The following is a 23,813-nucleotide window of genomic DNA, read 5'->3' on the forward strand; positions in this document are numbered from 1 at the left end:
AATACCCACATCTGTAACTCGGTGACTTGTCTGTATCCAGTCCATCCCTCGTCTTGTTACTGCCCTGAAATGTGTCCACTAGAAAAGGCAAACTGATCTGCTGGACTGGAGCATAAAAATGTAACTGGTCCATGTTCTTTTTATTATTATCTGATGGTCTTTTGATAAAAAAAAAATCTGTCTGTAAATATATTCTAGGCTGACTAATTGTCTGAAAAAGCCTAGTCTTGTCAAGTAGTTTCTTGGGGTTTTTTTTTCCCCTCCTCATCTCCCTCCTTGAAGATTTCGTTTCGCTGTCCCAGTGCAGTTCTCGAATGTCTGTCCACATAATGGTCCTCAGTACTTAGTTCTCTAAAACCCACTTAAAGTTTTACATTCAAAGGTTTTAAAGATGTTAGCATTAGTATCCGACTTGCCTCCCTTTTTTGTCTTTTTTTTTATTATCATAAGTGATCAGGTTACAGGTGACTTTCTTCAGTATAAGTGAAATCTTCTGATCTATATTGGTGGCAAGTCTCTTTATCATTTCTTTCTATCTTGATTTCTTTTTAACATACTGCAAATAAACAATATCTTTAGAATTTGTGTCAGCATGTGAAGCAGTAGGTTCAGAAATGATCAAGTTCAGATCTACTTACCTTTAAGTGAAAAATTTAAACATTCTTTTGGCCCAACTTGAACAGATTTCTTTTCCATTATGATTAAATGCAAACAGATTTTAATGGATGCACTGCTTTACCTAATGTGTGAAGTCATATCTGTTTGTTCTGCTGGAAACCTTTCTTTAAAGTCTCAATAAAAAAAAAGAAAAAAGCACCATTTGGAATTTAATTGTGTGTTGAATTGTGTTGACAAGGTCCTGTCATTGTTAAGATGTGATAATAATGGCTGAATTTTTACAAATGTGTATTACAAAGATAAATACATTTCATTTAAGTTAATTAGGCAGAGAAGAAGACAGCTGTTACACTAAAATGAACATGCATTACAAACGGGGCACTGCAGTGGTAAAATATTTAAAGGGGATCTCTTACACTGATTTCCATTTTTAGATTTATTGCATTCTACTGGAGAACCACTGCAAGATTCACAGCTCAGATTAATTCTTATTTTTTTATACTGGGCCTAAGTCCATCACCTCAATTCATCCTGGAACAAACCACTCTAGTTCCATTTCCCCTCTCTTTAAGCCAGCCTTCTTCTGATTGGCTGGCCCTTGCAACCAAAGGGTTTAAACAGCCCGAGCTGTGTACCTGAGGTGTGTCATATTTGCACCACTGTACAAAGCCAAGAGTAGAAAAAACATTCCATAAAAATTGGTGGAGGCCTTTGAAATCTGACCTTTTGACTCCTGGTTTACTTGTACGTGCTCCGATCGCTGTTTGAAACTGTGTCCATGTTTAATATGAGCATCCACAAAAAACACTAACTGTACATATATGGCATAAAATAAGGAAAAGCAAAATCAGTCCCCTTTAGTTTGCACGGCACCTGGTTATATTAAATTCCTACGTCTCATATTGCTGACAGAAAGCTCGGTTTTAACATCAGGTAATAATACCGTAGTGACCCTCATGCCGTGATTTAATGTTAGATAGTCAAGTCACTGCCACATGTTCGGTCTCTGGGGACGGGAAAACAGTCCTTCATGTAACGCTCTTCACAATGTGGATGCTGTTCCTCACAATGTACTGCTCTCCAGCTTCAGATCAACCTTCATTTTCTGTTTCTCCATGACTGCCTCCAGCTCTGTGGCCCTTCTGGCATCCTGTAAAAAGTAGAAATCAATTTAGACTGTGTAGCAATGAGATGAAAAGCATCAGCTGTTTACAGTAATTTGAACCTCAAGCTACTGAGTTCAGGTCATTCCATCTCAAATTACTGTGAGCCTTCTGCTCAACGCTGAAGGTTTTTGTGAAATCCATATACGTAGAATACATTTCAAGATGTTTTTAAATGGCCTGTCAGCACGTTTCCAGCATGTTTCTTTCACACAAAATATGGGACGAAGTTTGGACGTCACAAAAACTAGAGATAAACGTCGATAAAAGCCTAAAAAATGATGCTGGCCTTTCTTACCAAAATAATCCAAATACCAATGTAAAATTTGTCACACATACAAATGCATTTTTAATGTCTCTTAATCTTTTCCTGAATTATAAGACTCTTCCAGGGTAATCTGGATGGCACGTGGGACTTGAAAATAAGAATTTTGTTCTGTTTGGATTAGACTGTCTGCTGATCCGAATGTATCATATGTCCTCAGTCCAGCATGAAAGGTAAAAGATGAATGAAAATATGTTAAAAGTAAGTAATTTTAAATCACTGATTACACTCATACTTGTGTTTTTGCATCCTGCCAAAAATGATCATGTTTAGTTTTCCTAAAACCAATAAAAATGTCAATATTGAAGGCTTTGATATGGCTTCCCTTTAAAAGATATAGCTGTTCTCTTTTCGCTTACCTCTAGCAGTGATTTTTGCACAGCGAGCTGACTGTACACTCTGGCACCCTCCTCTGGAATCACAGCTTTCAGCTCTTCTTTGTTGAGAGAGAACAGCTGGGCGCCTGTCAGCACACCCAAACATGACACTGTCCTGAGGGACACAAAACATAATGGATTTCAGAGGATACTCCGGTGGAGCCGCTGCGTTCATCCATGTAATGGCAAAACGCACGTGTAGAGCCAGCATTCCCTGCTTATACACAAAACGTGGTTTATCTGGTCTGCGGTCACTTACGGTTTGCTGAAGCCCTTCCCTCTGAGCCACTCAGCCACCTCCTCTGGAGGAGAGTGGTAGTCAAGGGGGAGGGAGGTGTCAGCAGAGCGAGGGATGACGAGGGGTTTGTTCATATTGGACTTTCCATTCGTCAGTCTCTGGAGCAGCTCATCATTTACCAGCGTGACTGAAAAGTTTGGAGTTTAAAGAGGTAACGGTCACTTTCATGCTCAAATAATAATATAAATGCAGGACTCAGTGGAGGAAAGACATAGCTCAAAAGTGCATCTTAAAACATGAGAACGTGGTTTAAATCCAAAATAATGAACCCATAATTAGGTGACTTATGAGAAGCCTATCACTGTGCTTTTTTGTATCTTTTTTTTGGTTATATACTTTTTAAATAAATCTTATATTCACCTGTTAGGCAAACGTGCAAACCGCTACACTACAGAGCCACAGTCTAGGACACATAAAGTTGTAGTCCGTTACCTTTGTCATTGTCCTCAACAGCTTGCACATGCTGGTTGTATGATGGTAAGCTGCGTGGGCGCTGTGGGGAGTGGGTGGGGGTGGTTTTGGGAAGAGCAGGGGGGGTGGGTGGGGCAAGAGTGACATTCTTGGAAAGTGGAGGCGCAGCTGGAACCTGAAGGAACGTGGAGTGAAGAAAAAAATGAGTTTGCTCTGATGGAATGATCAGATGAGAGCTTGTGTGTTTCACACGTGCATGCATGTGTGTGGGTGTCTTTTTTGCCGTCTTACACTGGGGGGGTTGTTGTGGACAGGGCTCTCTATGTGAGCCATGGGCTCCAGGATGTTGAAGGGGACGAAGCCGACCTGGTTAAACCGATTGCGACACTTCCACCAGCGCTTGGATGACTCGATCACCTGTCAGACAGAGAGGGTTGCGGTCAGGGAGAGGGCTGTAAAGTGTATCAACAACTGCAAATAGCTTTTGTCAAACAACGAATAACAGGACTTTTATGATGGTTCCTTGAGTGCGCCATAAAATGACTTGCTTCACTGTGTGTTACCTCCAGTGTCTCCCCCTGCTGCACTGAAAGCTCACTGCTGTTCCTGGCAATGAAGTCATAACTGCAGCAGTAGAGTCTGTCAGGCCCCGGTGGGAGTGAATTTCTGACCAAACGAGACAAAGTTTGTTTTTATTTAGTCAAGGTCAAAACAAACAACAACAACAAGAAAAACAGCAGTTCATTGATTTATGTCTTGTAGATGACTTACGTGTCATCGTTTGGTGGCTGAGGTGGTTGTTGCTGTTGTGGGAGCAAAAAAAAAAAATAGACAAGTGAAGACAACACAAGTTAGCACAAAATGCACAAAATATGTAGAGAAATATAATGTCAGTGTATATCTGGGTAAGGCTGACTGCATTAAAGTTTGAGAAACTAAGGTGTTATTAAAAAAACAAAGAACTAACTGTGAACCTTATACAGTTTTTAGCAGGGATGGACAGAAATGTGAGCTGACCTGTCAAAAAGCGGAAAGTGTATCTCCACTGTTTACTGTACGTAAGGTTTATTCATGCGTTAGTATCTTAAACCCCTGTGTTGTCCTTTTACACACTCATCCGTAGTTCTTGTTTCCACTGATCTACGATTAATGACTTCTAAATCACGTTATAGAAGTATTCCACACCTCTTGTTTTTCTCGAAGGGCTTCGAGTTTGTGCTGTGACTCGACCGGATCCTCCCAAACCTGCCCGTCAGGCTTCAAGGCTTCTGGCTTCCAGCCATCAAAGAACACTGGGGTGTATGGAGCTACAGGCCCACGCAGCTGAGACCTGAGAGAGCAGAACAAGTCACTGCCTTGGCCTTCAATGAGCTCAACAACCAAAACTATGATAGTTATTCAAGCAGTTTTCATTGATGGAAGTTATGACATTGGATTTTCCTCTTAAAGCTTGCTTACAATATTAAATATAATAGGTCTTATGTACATTTGACAGCTAATCCATCGGTTCCCTTTTCTTAACATGAGAAATCAATAAATCCCAAAATGCCTTAAGTGGATTTGTTATGCTTTTTATTATATAAATACTGTCACAATGGAACCTGATGGAGGGTCCTGTTAAACATCAGAAGAAAGTTTTGTCTTAAAGTAAGGGGACCCTCACCCCATGAGCTGAAACTGAGGTGCTGTGACAAAAGACCGAAGAAGACAGATAGGGATTGCTTTGTAGTCTTTCAGTCCAAGAATAAAAATATGGAACTGGATATGAGCAAAAAAACGTCCTTTTTAATCTCCTGTCTCAAAAAATCTGCTTATTTCAAAACGCAGGTAAAACAAAGGATTTCAAGAGAAACGAAGTACAAAAATATTGCTTGGTTGAAACAAAGATGTTGCTCTTCAGCAGATAAAATCTTCAGTGAACCCAAAAATGTAAAAAGGTGACACATAACTATCAACAGAGGCAAAATGCTCCCTTTCCACAGCCTCTGGCCAGAGTCGAGCTTGATACAACACCAAGACTGGAAGTTTTTAATGTGCTGCCTTTTTAGATTTCTGGAAAGTAAAACACCAGTTTCACAACTAGTAAGAGACAGACAAGCATTGATACCGACCGAGGGTGTGTCCAGTTGGGTCCCAGCGACGTCCAGAGCTGCCTCTCCTCCTCAGTCAGGGTATCTTGTAGAAGGGACACAGCAGAGCTGGTCAGGGCAGGACTGGATATGGCGGCTCCAAAAGCTGGTCCTCCTGTTGTTTTTACCATCTGTGCAACATACAGATGAGAAAAAATCAGTGTGTCTTTTATCCTTTCTTCCTCCCCTCACCCACAAGTGTTCGCAGCAGATGGCTGCACCTCCCTGAGCCTGGTTCTTAAAAGGCAGTTTTTCCTTCTTACTGTTGCCAAAGTGCTTTTTCAAAGGGGCCAAGTTATTGTTGGGGTTATATCTATATTATTATAATTTCTTTTCCTTCAATATGAAACGCATTAAGGCAGTTGTTGTTGGGATTGTTTGGCATTATATAAATTAAACTGAACTGATGTTCCCACGTCTGCTGTAATGGATCTGGCATTCAAAGTCTTAACAATCGCTGATGGTTCTAGCAAACCGCAACAACAATACCGTCCATCCTTCTGCCCGATAGCCGAACATCAAACCACAGATGTAACAACAAATGCAAAAAACTAATGGATACATCTGCACACAAAAGCCAAAGCACACAAGAAGAAGCACACACACGTCTTTGAGAGACAAGGCTGCGTGTTCCCATTCAGGTGTGTCAGTTTACACGAATCAAACACACCCTTTTCACCCTATTTGATTCATACTGGAGTGGAAAAATTAAAGCACGTACTTTGAAATATTTCTTTCATTTCTGCTAACTCACAGTGTATCATCATGAGTGATGTTGATACTTTAATGAAGGGCATTGGACATTTCCATGAAATCAAAGTAAATAAATGATAATCTAAAGGCACTTGATTTCTAAAAAAGCAGCCACGAATGGCCCACCTTTTTTTCCCAGATGGAACTTACCAACGTCCTAATTTAAAACAGGCGTCGAGGGACAACAAAGTGGCCTTTCTAGTGTCGAGACAAGCTCAAATCTAAACCAAATGTTTGAGAGGTATGCACCAGCAACCCCTGCCCGCATACAAATACAGCCAAGGAAACTGCGTAGATCAAACAAATGCTGCATTTTTTGGTGATTTTCAATCAGGCCGCTGTGCAGGGAACTGCCCTGTGTAAACACTGAATAGAAGCTGTAGCTTCTGACAACATCACTTAACTACTCTGAAGACTTTCCATTATTTTGACATGACACATGCTTACAGTTCTGCACTGATGTCCACTAACATCAGGAACAAAAACGCTGCCTGATTGGGCCATCAAGCAGAGAATGTGTCTTTTGAATCTAGGCATTTACCCCCAGTTGACTTTGCCCCCGCATGGCATTACGTGTCACACGGATTTATTCGAAGAGGTTGGTCATGCTCCCCTGCAGTGAAAGACAACACCTCATATTTACAGCAATAGCAACAACAGTTGCTGAGGTAGAGTTTATAACCCTGACTCACCATATCCAGAGGCTTGAACACATGGTGAATGAGGTCCTCTGAAGAAGGATTGGTGATGGTTGATTTCAGGCGAGCCTGAGAAATAAACAGAGGCGATGAATATGCAGCTGCCACGAGTAAGCAAATAATGAGGCTGGACTTGATGGCATACATACCAAGAGGCTGAAGCAATATTTGAATTTCTGGAAGATATCAACGAATTCCCCATCTGGTGGAGGGCGAGCCTTTGTGGCGAGTAGCTCGTCTGTTGTTTGGGAACAAAATATAACAGCAGTTGATGGATATGTTGCTTCGAACTAGAGAAACTGGAGAAATCTATGCATCTCCCTCTTACCTTCAGCGCTTTGCTTTTTACTTTTCTTCTTCTTCTTCTTTCTTTGGTTCAGCACCGTCGCAGCTTCAGCAGTCTGCTGCAGCTTGCCCATGAAGGCCTCGATTTCGTCGAAACAGTGATTAAGGATCCCCTGAGGAAAGAAGAATTGCCTTCGTTACGTGAAAAGCAGCCAAAAGTGGCGACAAAAGACTCAAAAGAGATGAGCTGGCTTACCACTTCTCTCTCTGCTCGCAGGAAAGAGATATCAGGTCCGCCATTTGCTGTCGTGAAATAGAGCAAGGGACTCAGTTTATCCATGTTCATTCATCTCTGCACTTCCCAAAGCCGCCCTCTCACAAACACAAGCTGACAAAGCCATCTCTGTGCTCTGGAGAGACCTTTGCCTCGAATACCTGACGCTTCTCTCCTTTCCTCCTGCTCACTTTCCCAACCCTTCGGAATAATTCTGAAGCACTACTGAACAGGCATGCATGTGGAAAAAGAAGTCTTCTATGTTTTTTCTTACCTCTGGGTCCAGGGTAAGGTGGAGGGTTGACAGGTGGGGGATTAGGAGCATGCAGCACGGGAGGACTTGGTATGTTATAGGGGTCGAACATATCTCCTCCACTCTGAGAAAGCCTGCGGGGCGAGAGGAGAGATTCAGTGCTTCTCCCACAACACGGCACTACGGGTTAAAAGGTGATAACAGTGTTTTTGTTGATGATGGTGCAGGTGTACACTCAGCGCCAGCAAATGAGACGCCCTTCAGCAAGGGCTCAAGAAGTCATATTAACAAGCTCACATTCAATGCCGTAACAGCAGCATCCTCTTGGTAAGAGCCCCAAACAGCTCTATGAGCGCAGTGCACAACGCAGCGCCTCTAAGATTTAGCCCTTTCCCTTATAAAGAAGACATCTGATGACCTCCCCAGCACTCTTAACGATGGGTTTTGACACCTCAGTATATATCAATAAAGATGTGGTTTTATGACCAGTAGAACAGTTTCCAGGTTTTTCCAAGGGTAGCTGCGTAAACAGGGACCACTCTCACTAACTTCTAATGCAAACCCAGTCATTTTTGTCCAATAAGCAGGTCTGAAATATGCTTAGTTCAAAAAGGAGCTTTAAAGGTTACTCCCAGTAGGCTTACAAGGGCTAAAGAGTTAATCCTCCAGCCCTTATCCAACCATGAAGAAAGAGTGAACATCCTAATTTTGCATACTCGTTTCCACGCTAAACACAAACACTTTACATTAGCAAGCAATAAAAACAGTGAGTCCGCTTTGACTTTTTTATCCCCAAAAAAATACAAGTAACCTAACAGTGATGACTTCACTTTTTTAGAAATTTTAATTAAATTCTGATGTAAATACAAAAGGCTCCTGCTGTGTCTCTTACCACATGTCTCTGCCCTTCACGTGTCCTTTAAAGAGAAATGTTCTCAAAGCCAGATTGTGCCCAGAGCCTTCGCCTCTGTTCCCTTTGCCTTCTCTACTCGCCGTCACAATGGCCTTGCTATCTCTGTCACACCTTCTTAAGTTATGTAGAAACCGGTAGAACGAGTCTTTTGCTTGCTCTCGCTCAGCTGTTTATACTGTTTGTCCTCCCTCTCTCTGCCTCCACACAGGTGGATGGCAACACAAAGCTGCTTTGACTCAGTGGAAAAATGTGACATAATGACAACGACGGCGAAAATCAAACTGCTTTAAATGGGATGTGGGTCTGAGTTTCCTTTTTTGTGGCTGCCAATTAAACTCCGCCCATGTGATTGTGAACACAGAAGCGTGCTCTCCCATTAAAACCGTGCCGAGAAATGCACTTTCGTGGGTGCGTGATTATGACAGTCACTGTACCTGTGGTCATCAGGGAGCAGCTTACTCTTGCTGGCGGTGGAATTCGAAACTGCCAACGTGACTTCGTCGCAGATTTGCTCTGCCTGTTTAAAATGACAAAATGTAAGTAGCATCACTGGTAAAACCTGATGCAAATAGACCCTATGACTCATCCAGGACAACACTTGGGGAAACTCCTCGCGCCGTCAGCACTCACCTTCACCATTTCACAGTTAAAGAAGTGAATGTCTGGCTTCTTCTGATCTTCACCTTGGCAGACTAACATAAGGAGGGATGGGAAGTGTTTTTCTGTGTTAACAGCTTCACAGCGGAAGATGGATCTGAAGGCGTAGCTCTCCAGCTCGTCCTGCAAGGGCAGATAGAACTGATGGTCATTGTGGATGCAAATATGTGTGGTATTTCACAGCTGAGCACATTTAAATCTCTTCATCATCCACTGAGATGCGCCTGCCCTCACCTGACTCTGTACGTCTCTGAGATAAATGCCCCCTGCTCCCACATCCAGGTACATCTGTTGACTCCATAGCTTTTTATTTTGAGCCAGGGAGGAAAGACGGTTCTGAGCTTCCTCAACGTTCCGCACTTCCCCATTCTGCAGCGAGAACGTCAGAAGGTGCTGCAAAGTAATGAGGAAGAATGAGCACATGAGGAAAAATGCATGATAAAAAACATCACTCAAGGGAAGGCACTCACTGTGACGATATGTCGAGTGATGTTTGTCATGTTTTTTCCACTCTGTCAGCTGGAGATGTGTAAGATAAAGCAGCTTTCCTAAAAAATCACAGACCTAGAAAAGGAAGCAGAATACCAGGACCACTCAGAAACACATTCTGGACAGAGTTACGAGTGACATTTGTAGATGGAGAGAGGAACGATGGTGTTGCTTTAACAAGTTATCAGCAGCTCCTACTTCCTAAAGCTAAACAGACTTACTCACAAAAGAAATATCCTCATTCAAATGTGCCCTGCCCCTCCCCTTTTCCAGCTTATGTTTGTCTATGCCAGCTCTGCTTCAGTAACACAGGATTCTGGTGAGTGAGTGACTGAGCGAGCGAGCCACCCGACCTGTCTGGTAACAGTTCAAAGTATGATGCCAACCTCTCTGTTTCTCAGTGACCACTGAACAAGCGTCACCGGCATCAAAGACAGCAAACACTTGGTATAACTCACATGGTGTCACTTAAAAACTCTGCCCACAAAAAAAATATCACTTAACCTCACATTTATGAGCACTCAGTGCCAGCCTGGTCTTGCACGAACATATAGTGTGGCATTTCAAAATGAACACTGGGACAGTGCGGTAAGCATGATGATTTGTGCACAAACTATAAGTTAAAGTACTGTTTTAAATCAAGGAAACATTTCTACATCTAAACAAAGCTTTACTTTGCATCCATCCAATATGTTTTTACAAAATATATTCTATGTGCGCAACTTAACTGTATAGATTTGACAGAAAGAGCTGTGGTCTTGTTGATGTTAGGTAAGAAGAGTAACACAATCATGCCAGGTTAAGTCAGAATTAAGTCAAGTGTCCATGGTGCTTTTGATTTTAGTACATTTTCATAAGCAAACCTTCAAAATCTGATCACAAATACTGAATTACTGGTAAATGTTTGGTTACACCTTCATAAATTACTATGAGTATCCAAGAAACCTATACAACATACAATAAAATGACTTACCATACTCATCTAAATGTATTTGAGAGTCAAATAATCAAAGACCTGAGATGTCAGAGACTGGAAATAGATGTCAAATCAGCTTACCGTAACTTAGTATACTTCCAGTGCCTGGATCTTGAGGTTAGCAGAAACCAAAACCTGTCTCGAGCCTTAGTGTGACTAGAGGTATCTTACTCACCCTGAGGTATGAAAGCCTTGACAAGCAGAGGTGTGTCACACTGTGGAGTCCCGCCCAGTATTTCACCCCACCTTAAAGATAAAAATATATATTTGTTTCTCTCTCCTGTACACCTACAAGTGCATTCCACACAGGGAAATGTAAAGGTTAAAATGTTGGAAGATAAAGTTGGTGAACGGTGACACAGAGTGAGTGGGTGAAAATAAATGCTCAGAGGCCTGAATTGAACCTAGTCGCTGTGCCACTGGAGTGGGCTGCCACGGAGAGTAACGGGGGGAAGGGAGGTCCATGCAAAGGTGCAGTGTGCAGGAAAATAAAACAAACCAGAGGTTGATTAGCTCAGATAATTTTTCATTGTCAGTACTTGAAGCAAATTGTGGGGTGGAAAGGTTTTTGGCTTCTGGGAGGAACATGCCAAAAGAGTTCGAGAAGGACAAATGAAACGTGTAGAGCTGCTGTTTCAGGACCCAAAGAAATCAGGCAATTGAGAAATCACTGACACAGTTCTGATGGGATCAAAGGGCCAAAAATCTTTATCTTTTGCTGTTATGGGAAATTTCTGATGAAGTCAGAATTTCTGCAAGTGAAGGAGATTTCGGGAGTTATTTAGTGTGCTTAGCAAAGGGAGGGGAAGTAGAGCTGTGTATTCTGTTGATAGGTTATGCAGCTGGCAACTGCACATGTACATGTACATATTACAGAAGTTGTCATAAGACTCTATTCAAGCCCATTAAAAGTAGACCCTATGATTCAACAGAACCACCTATAGCAGCAGTAATCTGAAGTAATCCTTTTCTGTGTGACTTTATCGTTGTGGAGGAAATTCAGCCCACTTCTCTTTACAATGTTGCTTCACTTCACTGGAGTATTGAAATGAATTCACGTACAGCTTTTTAAGTTGCTGCCACAGCATTGCAATCAGGTTGAGGTCTGTACTTTGACTGGGTCATTACAACACCATGATTCTTTTCTTTTTCAGCCATTCTGTTGTAGATTTGTTGGTGTGCTTGGGTTTCATCGGCCTTAAATTAAAGTTTCTTTGCCGAGCTTTAGCTGCAAACTCAAATCATCACCCGTCCACCACCATGCTTGACAGCTGGTATGAGGTATTTGTGATGATATGCTTAGTTTCCTCCAGAAGGTGGTGCTGTGCATCCTGGCCAAACATCACCACTTTCATCTGTCCAAAGGATGTTGTTCCAGAAGTCTTGTGGTTTGTTTAAATGCAACTTTAAAAAGAAGCCTTTCTCCACTGTGCAACTGTACTTTCATGAACTTCAACATTTAACATGCTAACCGAGACCTCTAGGGTTTGAGATGTAGCTCTTGGGTTTTTCTTTTCTTGGACAGTCTAACCTTGGGGTGAATTTGCTGTTATGTTCACTCCTGGGAAGGACTGGAGAAGCATTATTGTTCCACACCAGAAAACCGGAGAGGTCCTCCCACTTGCCGAGCGTCAAAAAATTGCATTTGATTAACAACACCTGCTGCTTTTTTACCATCTTATTTCCTGTGAAAAATGATAACACGATGGCCGATTTCAATATTTCACATTTTTGGAATTTAATTAGAACATAAAGATTATTATTTCACACAATCGAAAGAAGTGTGTGTGTGTGTGTGTGTGTGTGTGTGTGTGTGTGTGTGTGTGTGTGTGTGTGTGTGTGTGTGTGTGTGTGTGGTGGTTGGGTGATGCATGATTGCACAGTGTACATGTTTGATTTAAAGGGATGAGGTGGGAAACTCACAAGTGGGGTGTCATAATTCATAACAGTAATTGACAAGACAAGTCCCACTTTATCCTCCAATAGAGAGGTGGGGGCGGAGACAGTGAAGTTGGTGAGGTTGAAGCGCGACTTTGGTTTATGGACAATTGAAAAACTATTTCAAGAACCTCTTCCATTACACGGACTTTGTTTGTATCACAAGGTATTTATCAATTATTAATTAATACGCCTAACTATTTCTAAATGCGTAGATTAGTAGTTTATGAGTTTATGAGTGATACTAGACAGCTCTATTTAAAACTTCCAAGCCGGCATACGTGGCATTGTGTGAGTCTGTACGCGTGAGAAAAATGTCGCACCTCGCTCGGAGTAGAATTTAAATGTATTAACTATATAATCTGAACAATAACAATGCTGCTACAACCACTCACGGGCACGAAGTTCTAATCCCAGTAGGCTGTAAAAGCCATGTTGAGACTATTGCATCAGCCTCCGCCTCCTTTGTTTTCTTTTATTTTCTTATTTTGATAAAAGTGCGAAAACTGAGCAGAGACAAAAGATTTAGTGGTGGCAAACATAAAGGTAACAACTTAACCTGGATGAAGTGGTATTTCCCCACGTGTTCGGATTTTAACCATCTACCTGGCATCATACATGAACACGTGTCAGTGGTGAGTTAAGGCTCTGCCTGTTATGTGCGCAATCCAGGCTCAAATCGCTAAAATCTAGGTGAAAGCTTTACCCACTGTGGGTGAAGTGGGTAAACAGTGGTGCATTATAGTTAATTGAAGTTAGACTAAATTAAAAGCCCAGTTTTAACTTTTTAACACTCCATAGACCGCGTGTACCATAATAATAAAAAAGAAAACATCATCAAATGTATTTGTAATTTCTACACGTCTTTAAAAAAAACTTTAATTATAAAATTCTTATTAAGTTTGTCATAGTTTAATATTTCTGATTTATTCGTTTATTTATTCATATTAACCGTACTGTTGTGTATTTCATGATTTATTGCATTACAAGCGATGGTTTTGTCTCAATTTTACTTTGAAAGTTACACAAACACACAAATGGGAGTGGCTTCACGGCGTCGTGGCGCGAGACAGCGGAAGAACGCAGCTACGTCGTAGTAAACGGCTTAACAACGAAAATGCCGCGTTTATAACATAGTCAGCGGTTTTAGGTCTTACTTTAGTATTTAAGAATTTAATAATAGTGGTTTGAGAAATTTCTAGCATGTTACATTAAAGAAGAAATATAGAAACAGAACAATAACTGAGCTCGATGTTGTTTTAGTAATAGTTCAGCAGCGACACGTGGCCGTTTCCTCTAACCAAAAGGAGGGATAAAGGATTATCGTCGCTGCTCTTCGTTACTTGTCGCTTTTTCTACCTCCTCGTTGACTGCACCCGCTGCTTGCCAGGTGAGTTTGGCTTCATGTTAATTGTCCGCTTTCTGTAAGCTCCAGTCAAATGGTCGAGGATGCTCTTAGCCATGATGCCATTGCATCAGCCCATTTACCGCGCAAAGTCACTAGAAGGGACTATTTTTGGGGTGCTTTAAGTGTTATTGAGAGTAACTGTAAGTGATATGGAGTATATAATTGGCGCTTGTGTCAAGAATGATTTTACACTTGGGTTACCAGGAAAATTCATTCATCGTCTGGCGGCATAGCGGGTAACAGACAGTACAGTGCCCCATGCAACTAAGCCTAGTCCTGCCATTGTTATGGCCTAAATATTAGTAACACCTCAAGTTGTAGCATGTTTCAGTCCAGTGTTCTTTGAGTACAGATCCCAAAATTATAATGAACAACTGCGTAAAAAATGTAAAATAAACCTGGAAATGGTAAAATTAAGGAAGTTGGTTTTTTTTTTAAGGGTTTTTACTGATGTGGAAACCGAGAATCCACACAGACACTACCACATAGGCTAGATTCCTTTTTAGGCTTAAACGCCAAGGTGACAATCAAATGCTACCTAGGACTCTCCATTAGTTTGTAGAACTGAGGAAGCATCTTGAGTGAGGTGATGGTGATGAAACATCTTTATGAATCTACAAAGATATCTAGTCGCCTTCAACTTAAGCTACTGTGACCTGGATGTCCAAGCACCTGTACAGACAGACTTCTTTGTGGTGTCTGTATGTGAGCAGAACCTTGGGAAAAAGTGTTGATTTGCATTATTAATCTGTTTGAAAAGTTAAAAATCTTTCATTTTGCTCCCTTCAATTTCAGATGGAGAAGCAGCCCTTGCCAGCTGATGATGACAGGACAGAAGCCACAGAAGTTGATGGGCTCACTGGAGAGAGCAGCCCGCAGGAGACGTCTGAGCCAGACGCCCGAGCCGGATGGAACAGTAAAATAGAGTACTTTTTGGCTCAAGTGGGATTCAGCGTTGGACTCGGCAATGTCTGGAGGTTTCCGTATTTGTGTCACCAGAACGGAGGAGGTAATCGTCTGCAACTCTTAACCACAGTAGATCGCTGCCACGCACATCAGAAGTGGGTGGCTGTGTGGCAGAGGATATTGTTTTCAGCTCCTGGTATACGCCTCTCCATGTAGGAACTTTTAAAATATTATTTTGTAATGATATTCTTGCTTTCCCTCAGAAACTAATAAACAAAGTAACTGTCTTTGCATTACTGGACAAGCATGTGATTAGACCAACACCAGAAATGAAACAGTGGAGTTGTGTGTTTGCAGTCTAATCTGTATAAGCCAAATAGATCAAACTGGTGTTGGTAGAGGAAGCACTCAGAGCTGTCGTGCTAGTATAAACATCTGCTTCTTCTTTGCACACGTGGTGTTGCTCTTTTGCTAACTGAGAGTCATTCTCTTCCCAGGAGCCTTTCTCCTGCTGTACATCCTGCTGATGCTGATTGTGGGCATCCCCTTGTTCTTCCTGGAGTTGGCAGCCGGTCAAGCCATCCGACAGGGCAGCATCGGAGTATGGAAATATATCTCACCCAGGCTCTCTGGCATTGGTTACTCCAGCTGTGTGGTAAGATAACAACTGTTGAATAATTAACCCTCCTCGCTTCCTCTTCCTAACGCTATCAGTTTGGGGCTGTGCGATATACAGATGTCTTTTTGTGCAGGAAGTTTTTATGAAGGAAAAAGTACTGTTTATGTATTAAAAGTTGTTTGGATAGAGTGGTATACCAAATTTGTTATTTGTTATCAAATAATTGTATTAGTCTGTCAGGGCCACATTCTCTTCTCCATCTTGAATGTCAGGACAGTTGTAGTTTATGAGAACAGGACTTTCTCTTTCATTCTGTACGGCCTACAGCAATGCGCATACTTTCTTCTTCTCTGGTTTTAACATATTATCTTGTTTTCAACTGTTCTCAGGTTTGTTTCTTTGTGGCTCTCTACTACAATGTGATCCTTGCATGGAGTCTTTTCTATCTCGGGAACTCATTCCAGCACCCATTACCTTGGGAGAAGTGCCCAGAACAGGGGAATGTAACAGGTAAACGCGGCGCATTAAGGTTCAAAACTCACAAAGTTGTGAGCATGAGTGGTGTCTAATGTAAGCGTTGTAATTTGATGTGTACTTTTCCTTTTCTCACCAGTAAAGGAATGTATCAAGAGTTCTCCCACGTCGTATTTCTGGTACCGCAAAGCTCTGGATATCACAGATTCAATCGATGAGACGGGCTCTTTCAACACTTACATCGTCTGCTGTCTGCTGGCAGCCTGGACCATCGTGTGTCTGGGGATGTTCAAGGGTATCAAGACGTCTGTAAAGGTACCTGTCCGTTCTTATTGTGTCCATTTGTTATAGCGAAGCACCTTTATTATATCTTTATTATATATATAAGTCTCTTCTTCAAATGTCTCAGTGTTAAATGACTGATGAGTGTGTTTATCCACAATGTAATATACACACTGGTGTTGTGTGAATCACATTTAAAGGAAAAACTGGTGACTCCATTAGAAATAATGCTGGAACAGGTTTGTTTGGTAGCTTTAAAGAAAATAACTGTTTTGGAAATGAAATATTTATTCTAGTGTTTACTCAGGAATCAGCTGATTAGAAAATAACAAATATAACAAAAATAACAAAAGACAAGTCCTTCATTTGTCTTGCTGAGTAACAGTGACATGCAGCGCTGCGTGCTGTTTACGTCTCTCAGTTGGGTTAAATCCCTGTCATGTGTTGGATTTCAGGGTTACTGTGAGTGCCTGAATCTGTGGAATGCGTGGCTTACGTGTTGGCTGACCTCAAATGGCAAAAACTATTTCACATATTTTAATATTTTTTTGTAAATTTTAATTCATGGTTCATACCGTGGTGTTTGTTTCCCTTAATGCATTAAACAGTCTTTTCTCTTTGGTGCTGTACACCACAATGGGGGACAAACATTAAAAAAAAAAGGATTATGTGGTTCAAGTCCAAGAATTTTGTCTTGCCTACAGTAAACACATGATGGGGATGATATATTTTGCTGTATACTGTGTTTTGATGCTAACGTCACTCGCTCACTCACTGAGCTCATATCAGATGATTCCTGCTGTTTCTATCACAAGAGCCATATGTTTTTGGTGTGATAAGCACAGGCAGGCAGCGAGGGAGGCCCAGTTAAAACTTGTGGTCTTAATAGGACAAATTTGTTGGCACATTCTCACACCATTGTCCTCTTTCTTTACTGCATTGGTATTTAAAATTCTGTTTTGCTTTTTTGTAGAGATGGCACAATACCACTTTTTTATGTCCGATACCGATATCATAAATTTGGATATCTGCCGATACCGATATGAATCCGATATAGTGTTTTTTAATCAACAAAACAGTTTTTTTTAAATATCTTGCTGCATTTTGTATAAGTTCATACTCAAGTTTAAAACAACAACTACACTAAAGCTATTCTGTTATACCTGTATGCAAAGAAAAATATTTCATAGTTCAGCAATACTGATCAATCTAATAAACTTAAACCTACACCATCCTCCCTATTCTGGTATTTTAAAGAGTACTTAGCGTAAATATTAAGCAACCTAACTAATAGGGTTCCAACTCCCAGCAACAACAAAAATAAATAAATAAAAAATAGGGAACCACCCCTCACACTCCACCTCATGATGCTTAATCGACGTAATCAACCTTAATTTGATGCAGTGTGAAAAAAAATGCACAGAAATCAATTATTTTTCAAGAAATATTAAATAGATTCAACATCTTTCTTCAACAAAATTGCAGACTGCACAGATGGTACCTTCCCAAAGGAAAAAGTACTATAGCTTACTAGGGTATATATATTAGACTTAATAGTCACTATATACAGTAATTGACTTCTATTCATTTTACATCAAATTAAAACTTTGGGTGTCAGATAATTATTTATTAAAAGCTAGACATTTTAAATGAGAATAAGAAAGAAAAGTATGTCTTTGTGCCCCCTTTTCCCTGTTAATGCCCTATCGGCCCCCCTGGCTAAACTTTGCTAGATCCGCCCCTGCACAGTTACCAGCCGTCAGCTACGTAGAAAAAGATCCTGGTGTAGAAAGTAATATTAAATACATTCTAACAACAGCTGATCAAGCTTAAACGTGCTGCTGTTGTTTATCCACTGGTTTCCTCTTTCTGGTGCAAAGTGGGCCAAAAGCAAACAAGAGAGACGGACTCACGACAGAAAAGCCAATCAGCTGATCATTAAGCAGTTTCATGATTGAAGTAGCAGCAAGAAGAGGCAGTCGCTTGTTAAGCTTAACGCAGGAATGCTTTACAAACATTCAGGGATGGACTTACACACTTGCTTTACTTCTCTCGGGATAACCTTGTCGGAGATGAAATGCCGGGTTGCTAGCGAAGCTCCAAATGCTATCCAGACCACCGACAGGTCCCGCATGCCACAGCCGCTCTATCACGTGATGCATACTGCTCCGACGTGCTAACGTTCTGAGGCGAGTTCAAGTTTTGTGAGGTGCTTTCGTGATATTTAATGGATCGGATTACATTTTTAATTTTTCTCCGATATCCGATCCAGTAATTTAGGTCAGTATCTGACCGATACCAATACGTAATATCGGATCGGTCCATCTCTACTTTTTTGTTCATTTTAAAATATTGTATTCATTTATTTTAATCATTCAACGGCTATAACAAAAGAAATTGCTATATAAATGGGATAAATAAAGCTCAAGCTCCACACTGCTCTAAACGCTCAGTCTCAGACAGTTTTTTTCCTTCTCCTGGCATGTATGACATCAAATAAAGCCAGCAGTTAAAACCTTCTGTTTGCCAGGGGCAGCCAATCAGGAGACAGGTCACTTAAAGGGGCAGTAGCTAAAATGGCTTGTTTCAGTCACAGGATGAACTAAGGGGCTGAGCCCCAGTGCATGATGAATAGGGGTTATTTTGAACTGTAAGCATAATAAGTCTGTTTTAATTTCATATGCAGTTGTAATGATGCAGTAAACAAAGTTTACACGTCTGTAAATAGCTTTTAATATTTAAAACCATGCTGACCTCTATATTTAACATCATGTGTTTATTATGATGTGTTTTGCACACAGGTAATTATTCTTTCTGCTTCCCTAGGTGATGTATTTCTCTTCCATCTTCCCATACGTGGTGCTGTTCTGCTTTCTCATCCGAGGGCTCCTGCTGGATGGAGCATTTGAAGGAATCGGCTTCATGTTCTACCCCAAGGTATCGGCAGATAAAACGTCTGGTTCAGTGTAGAGAAGAGAAAGAGATATAAATAGTTCTTTGACACAGCTTTTGTTTCTGCAATGCAGTTGGAAATCTGGGCAGATGTGCAGGTGTGGCGGCAGGCAGCTACGCAGGTTTTCTTTGCGCTGGGCCTTGGCTTTGGGTCCATTATCGCCTACTCTTCCTACAACCCCAGGAACAACAACTGCCACCGTGATGCCTTCACCGTCTCCTTCATAAACTTCCTCACATCTGTGCTGGCTACTCTGGTGGTCTTTGCTGTCCTTGGTTTCCGAGCTAAAAACAAGGTCATGGAGTGTGTAGCCAGGTATGTTTAATTATAAGACTAAAATGTGTGTTTTGCATGTACCGTGTCATGAACACTGTTGATGTAGCTGAGGGAAATTGTGTTTGGATTTTCAAAATCAGAAATGTAATATTTTTCTGTATCCTGTTGTCTTTTTTATAGCAACTTGAATGACCTGTCAAAACACTTTCACGACGGTCTTGTGCCCAATAACGTGATGCCACCGTTTAACTACTCTGATCCCAAATCTGTGGCTCTGAAGGACTACAGTAACTGGTTTGAACAGTATGCATCTATGGTGCCTGGCAATTTAACAGACTGTGACCTGGAAAAAGAAATGCAGAAGGTAAACATTACGCTTCTTAGACTAGTTTCAGTTTGCTTACGTAGATGATGTTATAATTGGCTTGCAAATCATGATGACTAAAGCTGTGTTTATGTTCAGGGTGTGGAGGGAACAGGTCTAGCTTTCATCGCCTTCACAGAGGCCATGACCCTCCTACCTGGCAGCCCTTTCTGGTCCGCCCTCTTCTTTCTCATGCTACTCAATCTTGGACTCAGCACTATGTTTGGCACTATGGAGGGCATCCTCGCCCCCCTGAGTGAACGCTTCAAATGTCTGGCGAGGAACAAAACCAAGCTTACAAGTAAGAACCAGTTTTACCTCTTCTATTGTTTGAAAATTCATGCACGACTCAAGGCAATCGAAAAGATTGGTCGTTGACAGCTGTTAAACTGCACATCTGTCAATACTATAAAGCTCCGTAGCCACTGTACGCAATTGAGACTGAAGAGACGATCCAATGAGAAGGAAGAACGACTGTCATATAACTTGGTATTAAATACATTAGATGGTTACCCAGGCAACCAGAGCCTGAAATGCCAGCAAGTGACCAGCCTTCACTTCAAAGTGACAAGTGAGGTGTTTCCAGTGTGTGCATAGCTTCAGACTTTGAATCTGAAACTGATGTCTTTTAATAACATTTTGACGTCATCCACTGAGTTCTGTTATAAAGGCTCTATGCTGACATTAAAGAAGATGTTTTTTTCTTTATAACAACATGTGTGTCTTGTTGCAGTTGCCAGCTGCATCATTGGCTTTCTGCTTGGCCTGCTCTTCACTCAGCGCTGTGGGAACTACTTTATGATGATGTTCGATGATTACTCTGCGACGCTGCCACTCATCATCGTGGTGGTTTTTGAGACTTTCAGTGTGTCTTGGTTGTATGGAGCTGATAGGTGAGGTTTCTGATTGTGGTTAAGTGAGGTGTGTTTTTAACCATAAATCTCACTAAAGTCTTGTGTACTTTTTTTCCATCTCACTAAAGATTCCTTAATGACATTGAAGGAATGCTGGGCTGGCGTCCCAGTGTTGTTTACAAATACCTGTGGAAATACATTTGCCTGTTTGCTATGCTTGGGCTGCTCGGAGCCACCACTATCCGCATGTTCCTGTCTCGCCCCACGTATATGTCATGGAACCAGGAAAAGGTATCAAGTTATTTATTAACTTTATAAAAGTCTTGAACTACACTTCATTTCCTTATGAGAAAGAAGTGCAAGAATTTATTGAAGCATCTGCAAACATACATGCAAACGCAGTATATAAGGCAAAGACAATGTTTACAATTCTAACAGGCTTGAAAGCAGATATTTAATATGTCCACTTTCATCACAGCTAAGTTAGGAAAGCTTTTTGTGCAATGTCTTTAAGTAGTCTTCAGGAATAGTTCTTCAGACTTCTTGAAGACTACTCCAAGCTCTTCTTTTGATGTTGCCTTCCTTTTGTTCTGTTCTCTGTCAAGATGATCCCACACTCTGCTACAAGAATGTGGAGGTCTGTTCTTTAGGGAATCCATGACTGACAGTGCTGCACTGTGTGTTTTTGTTTGGAATTCCTGTCGTGCTGAAAATGTAAACCCTTCATAAGACTTGTTGAAATTGATTTTTTTAGCATTAGACAAGAACTGGACTTGGCTCAGCCTTTTCTCCCCGTTTCTCCTCCTTAAGACACATTTTCACTGAGACAATTTCTGATGAAACTTTGGAAAACACTAGATGGATTAGCTGAAAGGCCAGGCTCAGTTCCTGAATCAGATATTTCCCCCCCCCATTTGATCAGGACATTACTTTCAGATATTGCTCATCTGCTGTTGATAGTTTTTTTAGGCCTGTCGTTTCTTCTTTTGTCCGCCACTTGTCCGATTTCTTCATTTTTTAAAGAGCACACCGAGCTGAGAGTTATTAGCTCGTTGGGAATCATATTGTTGTCTTTTTTAAGCCCGTCGAACTGTTATGTTTGGCATTTTTCAAAGGATTAGATAAAGAAATGCAAAAAATGGTGTGTTTGCCACTGGTTGCTAGTAACAGAGTGCCTAGAATTTAAATTTGTTCTTTGCTAAATTGTCTCTTATGTGTCGACACAACACAGTGGAGTGACTTTTTTATGCTTGAACAGTTCATGGTCAGTGTTAAACGGCCAAAAAAGGACTTTTAGAAAGCCTGGAGAACTATTGCTCAAGACCACTTTAAAAAAGTATAAGAACGTGTGGCTCGTTGGAAGCAAAACATAAAGAAATGAGGGGTGGCTCCAGTCTACTGCAGATTAGTTTAGAAAGATATGCACTTTGTGATTGCAGGAAAGAAAACATCAGTTTGAGAAGAGATTTTTGGAGTTTATTTTTAATATCCTGAAGCTCAGTTTATTACTATCTTTCACAATACACTAAAGCTCTTAACTGTTTAACTTCCTGAATGATTCATTTGATTTGATTTTTCAGGCTTCTGAGGAGCATTTGGAATATCCTGACTGGGCTCTGGCTGTTTTGGCTTTATTAATAATATTTGCCACACTGCCCGTGCCAGTGGGCTTCATCCACGCGTTTCTACAGAAGAGAAACACACAAAGTAGGGATGCAGAGAATGGTCACTACAGGATGGTTAACACTGAGGAAACTGCTATGACTGACCTTTCAGCACTGGAACATAGGAATGGGGACGCTGCTCCGGTTTCCTAAACCCTCAACAAATGGGCTGTATTTAAGGAGAAGGAACTTATCAGTGATATATAAGCTGATGCATTATAAAGGGACAGTCATTTTGTTACTGAGCCTTGCAGTTACCTCACTTGTTCAAAATCAGAAACACATCTACATAATGCCAGCTGTTAAACTGCATATCCGTCATGGCCTCTGTGAAGGCGGTGAACTACATTAAAAGAGGAAGTTAAGCAAGAAAGATGAGCCACAGTGAGCTGCACAGCTTCTCTGCTGTTGCTCACAGAATGATGGAAGAAGCTTGATTGTAATCCAAGGTCTTCACTAAAAGGACATGAGTTCCCAGGAGTCTGACCTGTAGTATTAAACTACGTTTTCTGTTACTGCCACTAATTACAGATGCTGCCAAATTAGTCAGAAATATTCCAAACGGCCATTTTAATATTTTCCTTTCTTTTTAAACTTTTAAAGTCAAACTAGATCTAGATGCTAAAGATGCTCCAGCAGCTTTTAAAAAGTTTGTAGTATGGAACAGATAATTTATTGATTTGTGAAAACTATTGGGTAAAATTTCCATTAAGTTATTTTTTACCAAAGTTAGTGTCCAAAGAAGCAAAAATATGCTTTTAATATAAGCCGTAAATATTCTATGATCCCAAAGCCAGTGTTGGAAACCAGGGTTTGGACCATCAGAGCCTCTGCTCCTGACCACTGCCCAGTCCACAATGTATGGACCCCACAGTACCTCCTGCTGGCCCCCTCACTGAGGACAATTTTGCTGTGGGGGAACGTACGAGGGGCTATATTCCTAATGGGTGTTCAACTCTACCGTGGCTAACAAAGGGAGTGAGACAAAGGAGGCCCTGGGTCAGATCTATGAGACAGAGGAAGTGTCTGGGGAGACGGACAGAGGTCTGACCATCTCTGCTATGCAGCAGCCCTGAAACGCAGATCCAGAAACGGCAGAGGATGATAAAGATCATGTTATAGTTGTTTTGTTAACGTTGTTACATAGTTAACATTCATTTACATCGTCCTTTCACTCTCGTAGTTTCTCTTCTTTCTGTTGGTCATTCATTATGATAACCTGAGAATTGTCATTGATCATGAGCCGGCTGAGCTACCGCGTCATTAACCTGTCACTGCTGTCTCTGTTGAAGTCAGACTTGTAGTGACTGCTAAGTATTTTCACTGTATGTTTATATTTTTCCTGAGCAACTTGGATTAATACCTACAGTACAACACTGTGCAGGTTTACTATCACGTTTACTCCAGAAATGAGTCGCTTTAGCTACGTATGCTGCTGTTCAGCACAGCATGTTTA

At 41.1% G+C, this 23,813-nt stretch overlaps 2 protein-coding genes across 5 annotated transcripts; one reads left to right on the top strand and one right to left on the bottom strand.

Annotated features, from left to right (window-relative positions):
- Positions 1-154: 154 nt before the first annotated feature.
- Positions 155-10,807, bottom strand: LOC308390833 (epidermal growth factor receptor kinase substrate 8-like protein 1). Of its 2 annotated transcripts, XM_080873141.1 has the most exons (19): positions 10,701-10,807; positions 9,625-9,718; positions 9,389-9,547; positions 9,128-9,277; positions 8,932-9,014; positions 7,606-7,718; positions 7,314-7,360; positions 7,101-7,230; positions 6,922-7,010; positions 6,767-6,841; positions 5,304-5,452; positions 4,378-4,522; positions 3,964-3,995; positions 3,756-3,858; positions 3,484-3,609; positions 3,214-3,367; positions 2,743-2,908; positions 2,466-2,598; positions 155-1,768 (listed from the first exon to the last, which is right to left on the bottom strand). In XM_080873141.1, the coding sequence occupies exons 2-19, from the start codon at positions 9,652-9,654 to the stop codon at positions 1,682-1,684; spliced, it is 1,971 nt and encodes a 656-aa protein (XP_080729267.1). In that variant the 5' UTR covers positions 9,655-9,718; positions 10,701-10,807; the 3' UTR covers positions 155-1,681. The 2 variants fall into 2 exon arrangements, with proteins under 2 accessions (XP_080729267.1, XP_080729268.1); XM_080873142.1 differs by lacking the exons at positions 8,932-9,014; positions 9,128-9,277; positions 9,389-9,547; positions 9,625-9,718; positions 10,701-10,807 and adding an exon at positions 8,477-8,822.
- Positions 10,808-12,584: 1,777 nt separating this feature from the next.
- Positions 12,585-23,813, top strand: LOC308390933 (sodium-dependent neutral amino acid transporter B(0)AT2-like). Of its 3 annotated transcripts, XM_080873302.1 has the most exons (13): positions 12,585-12,723; positions 13,821-13,947; positions 14,761-14,974; positions 15,369-15,526; positions 15,880-16,000; positions 16,104-16,279; positions 19,073-19,183; positions 19,273-19,514; positions 19,656-19,839; positions 19,939-20,140; positions 20,573-20,732; positions 20,822-20,984; positions 22,274-23,813. In XM_080873302.1, the coding sequence occupies exons 3-13, from the start codon at positions 14,761-14,763 to the stop codon at positions 22,508-22,510; spliced, it is 1,968 nt and encodes a 655-aa protein (XP_080729428.1). In that variant the 5' UTR covers positions 12,585-12,723; positions 13,821-13,947; the 3' UTR covers positions 22,511-23,813. The 3 variants fall into 3 exon arrangements, with proteins under 3 accessions (XP_080729428.1, XP_080729429.1, XP_080729427.1); XM_080873303.1 differs by lacking the exon at positions 13,821-13,947 and having other exon boundaries at positions 12,602-12,723; XM_080873301.1 differs by lacking the exon at positions 12,585-12,723 and having other exon boundaries at positions 12,758-13,947.

The sequence above is a fragment of the Rhamphochromis sp. 'chilingali' genome (assembly GCF_963969265.1).
Source record: "Rhamphochromis sp. 'chilingali' genome assembly, chromosome: 22".
Taxonomy (NCBI): domain Eukaryota; kingdom Metazoa; phylum Chordata; class Actinopteri; order Cichliformes; family Cichlidae; genus Rhamphochromis; species Rhamphochromis sp. 'chilingali'.

Excerpts from the sequence above, each read along its gene's own strand:
- LOC308390933 (XM_080873302.1), top strand. The coding sequence starts at position 14,761 with ATGGAGAAGCAGCCCTTGCCAGCTGATGATGACAGGACAGAAGCCACA. Across the intron at positions 19,840-19,938 it reads TGGAAAAAGAAATGCAGAAG|GGTGTGGAGGGAACAGGTCT; the intron begins GTAAACATTACG and ends GTTTATGTTCAG. Across the intron at positions 20,141-20,572 it reads GAACAAAACCAAGCTTACAA|TTGCCAGCTGCATCATTGGC; the intron begins GTAAGAACCAGT and ends GTCTTGTTGCAG.
- LOC308390833 (XM_080873141.1), bottom strand. The coding sequence starts at position 9,654 with ATGACAAACATCACTCGACATATCGTCACA. Across the intron at positions 2,909-3,213 it reads TGTTGAGGACAATGACAAAG|TCACGCTGGTAAATGATGAG; the intron begins GTAACGGACTAC and ends CAAACTTTTCAG. Across the intron at positions 1,769-2,465 it reads TGCAAAAATCACTGCTAGAG|GATGCCAGAAGGGCCACAGA; the intron begins GTAAGCGAAAAG and ends TACTTTTTACAG.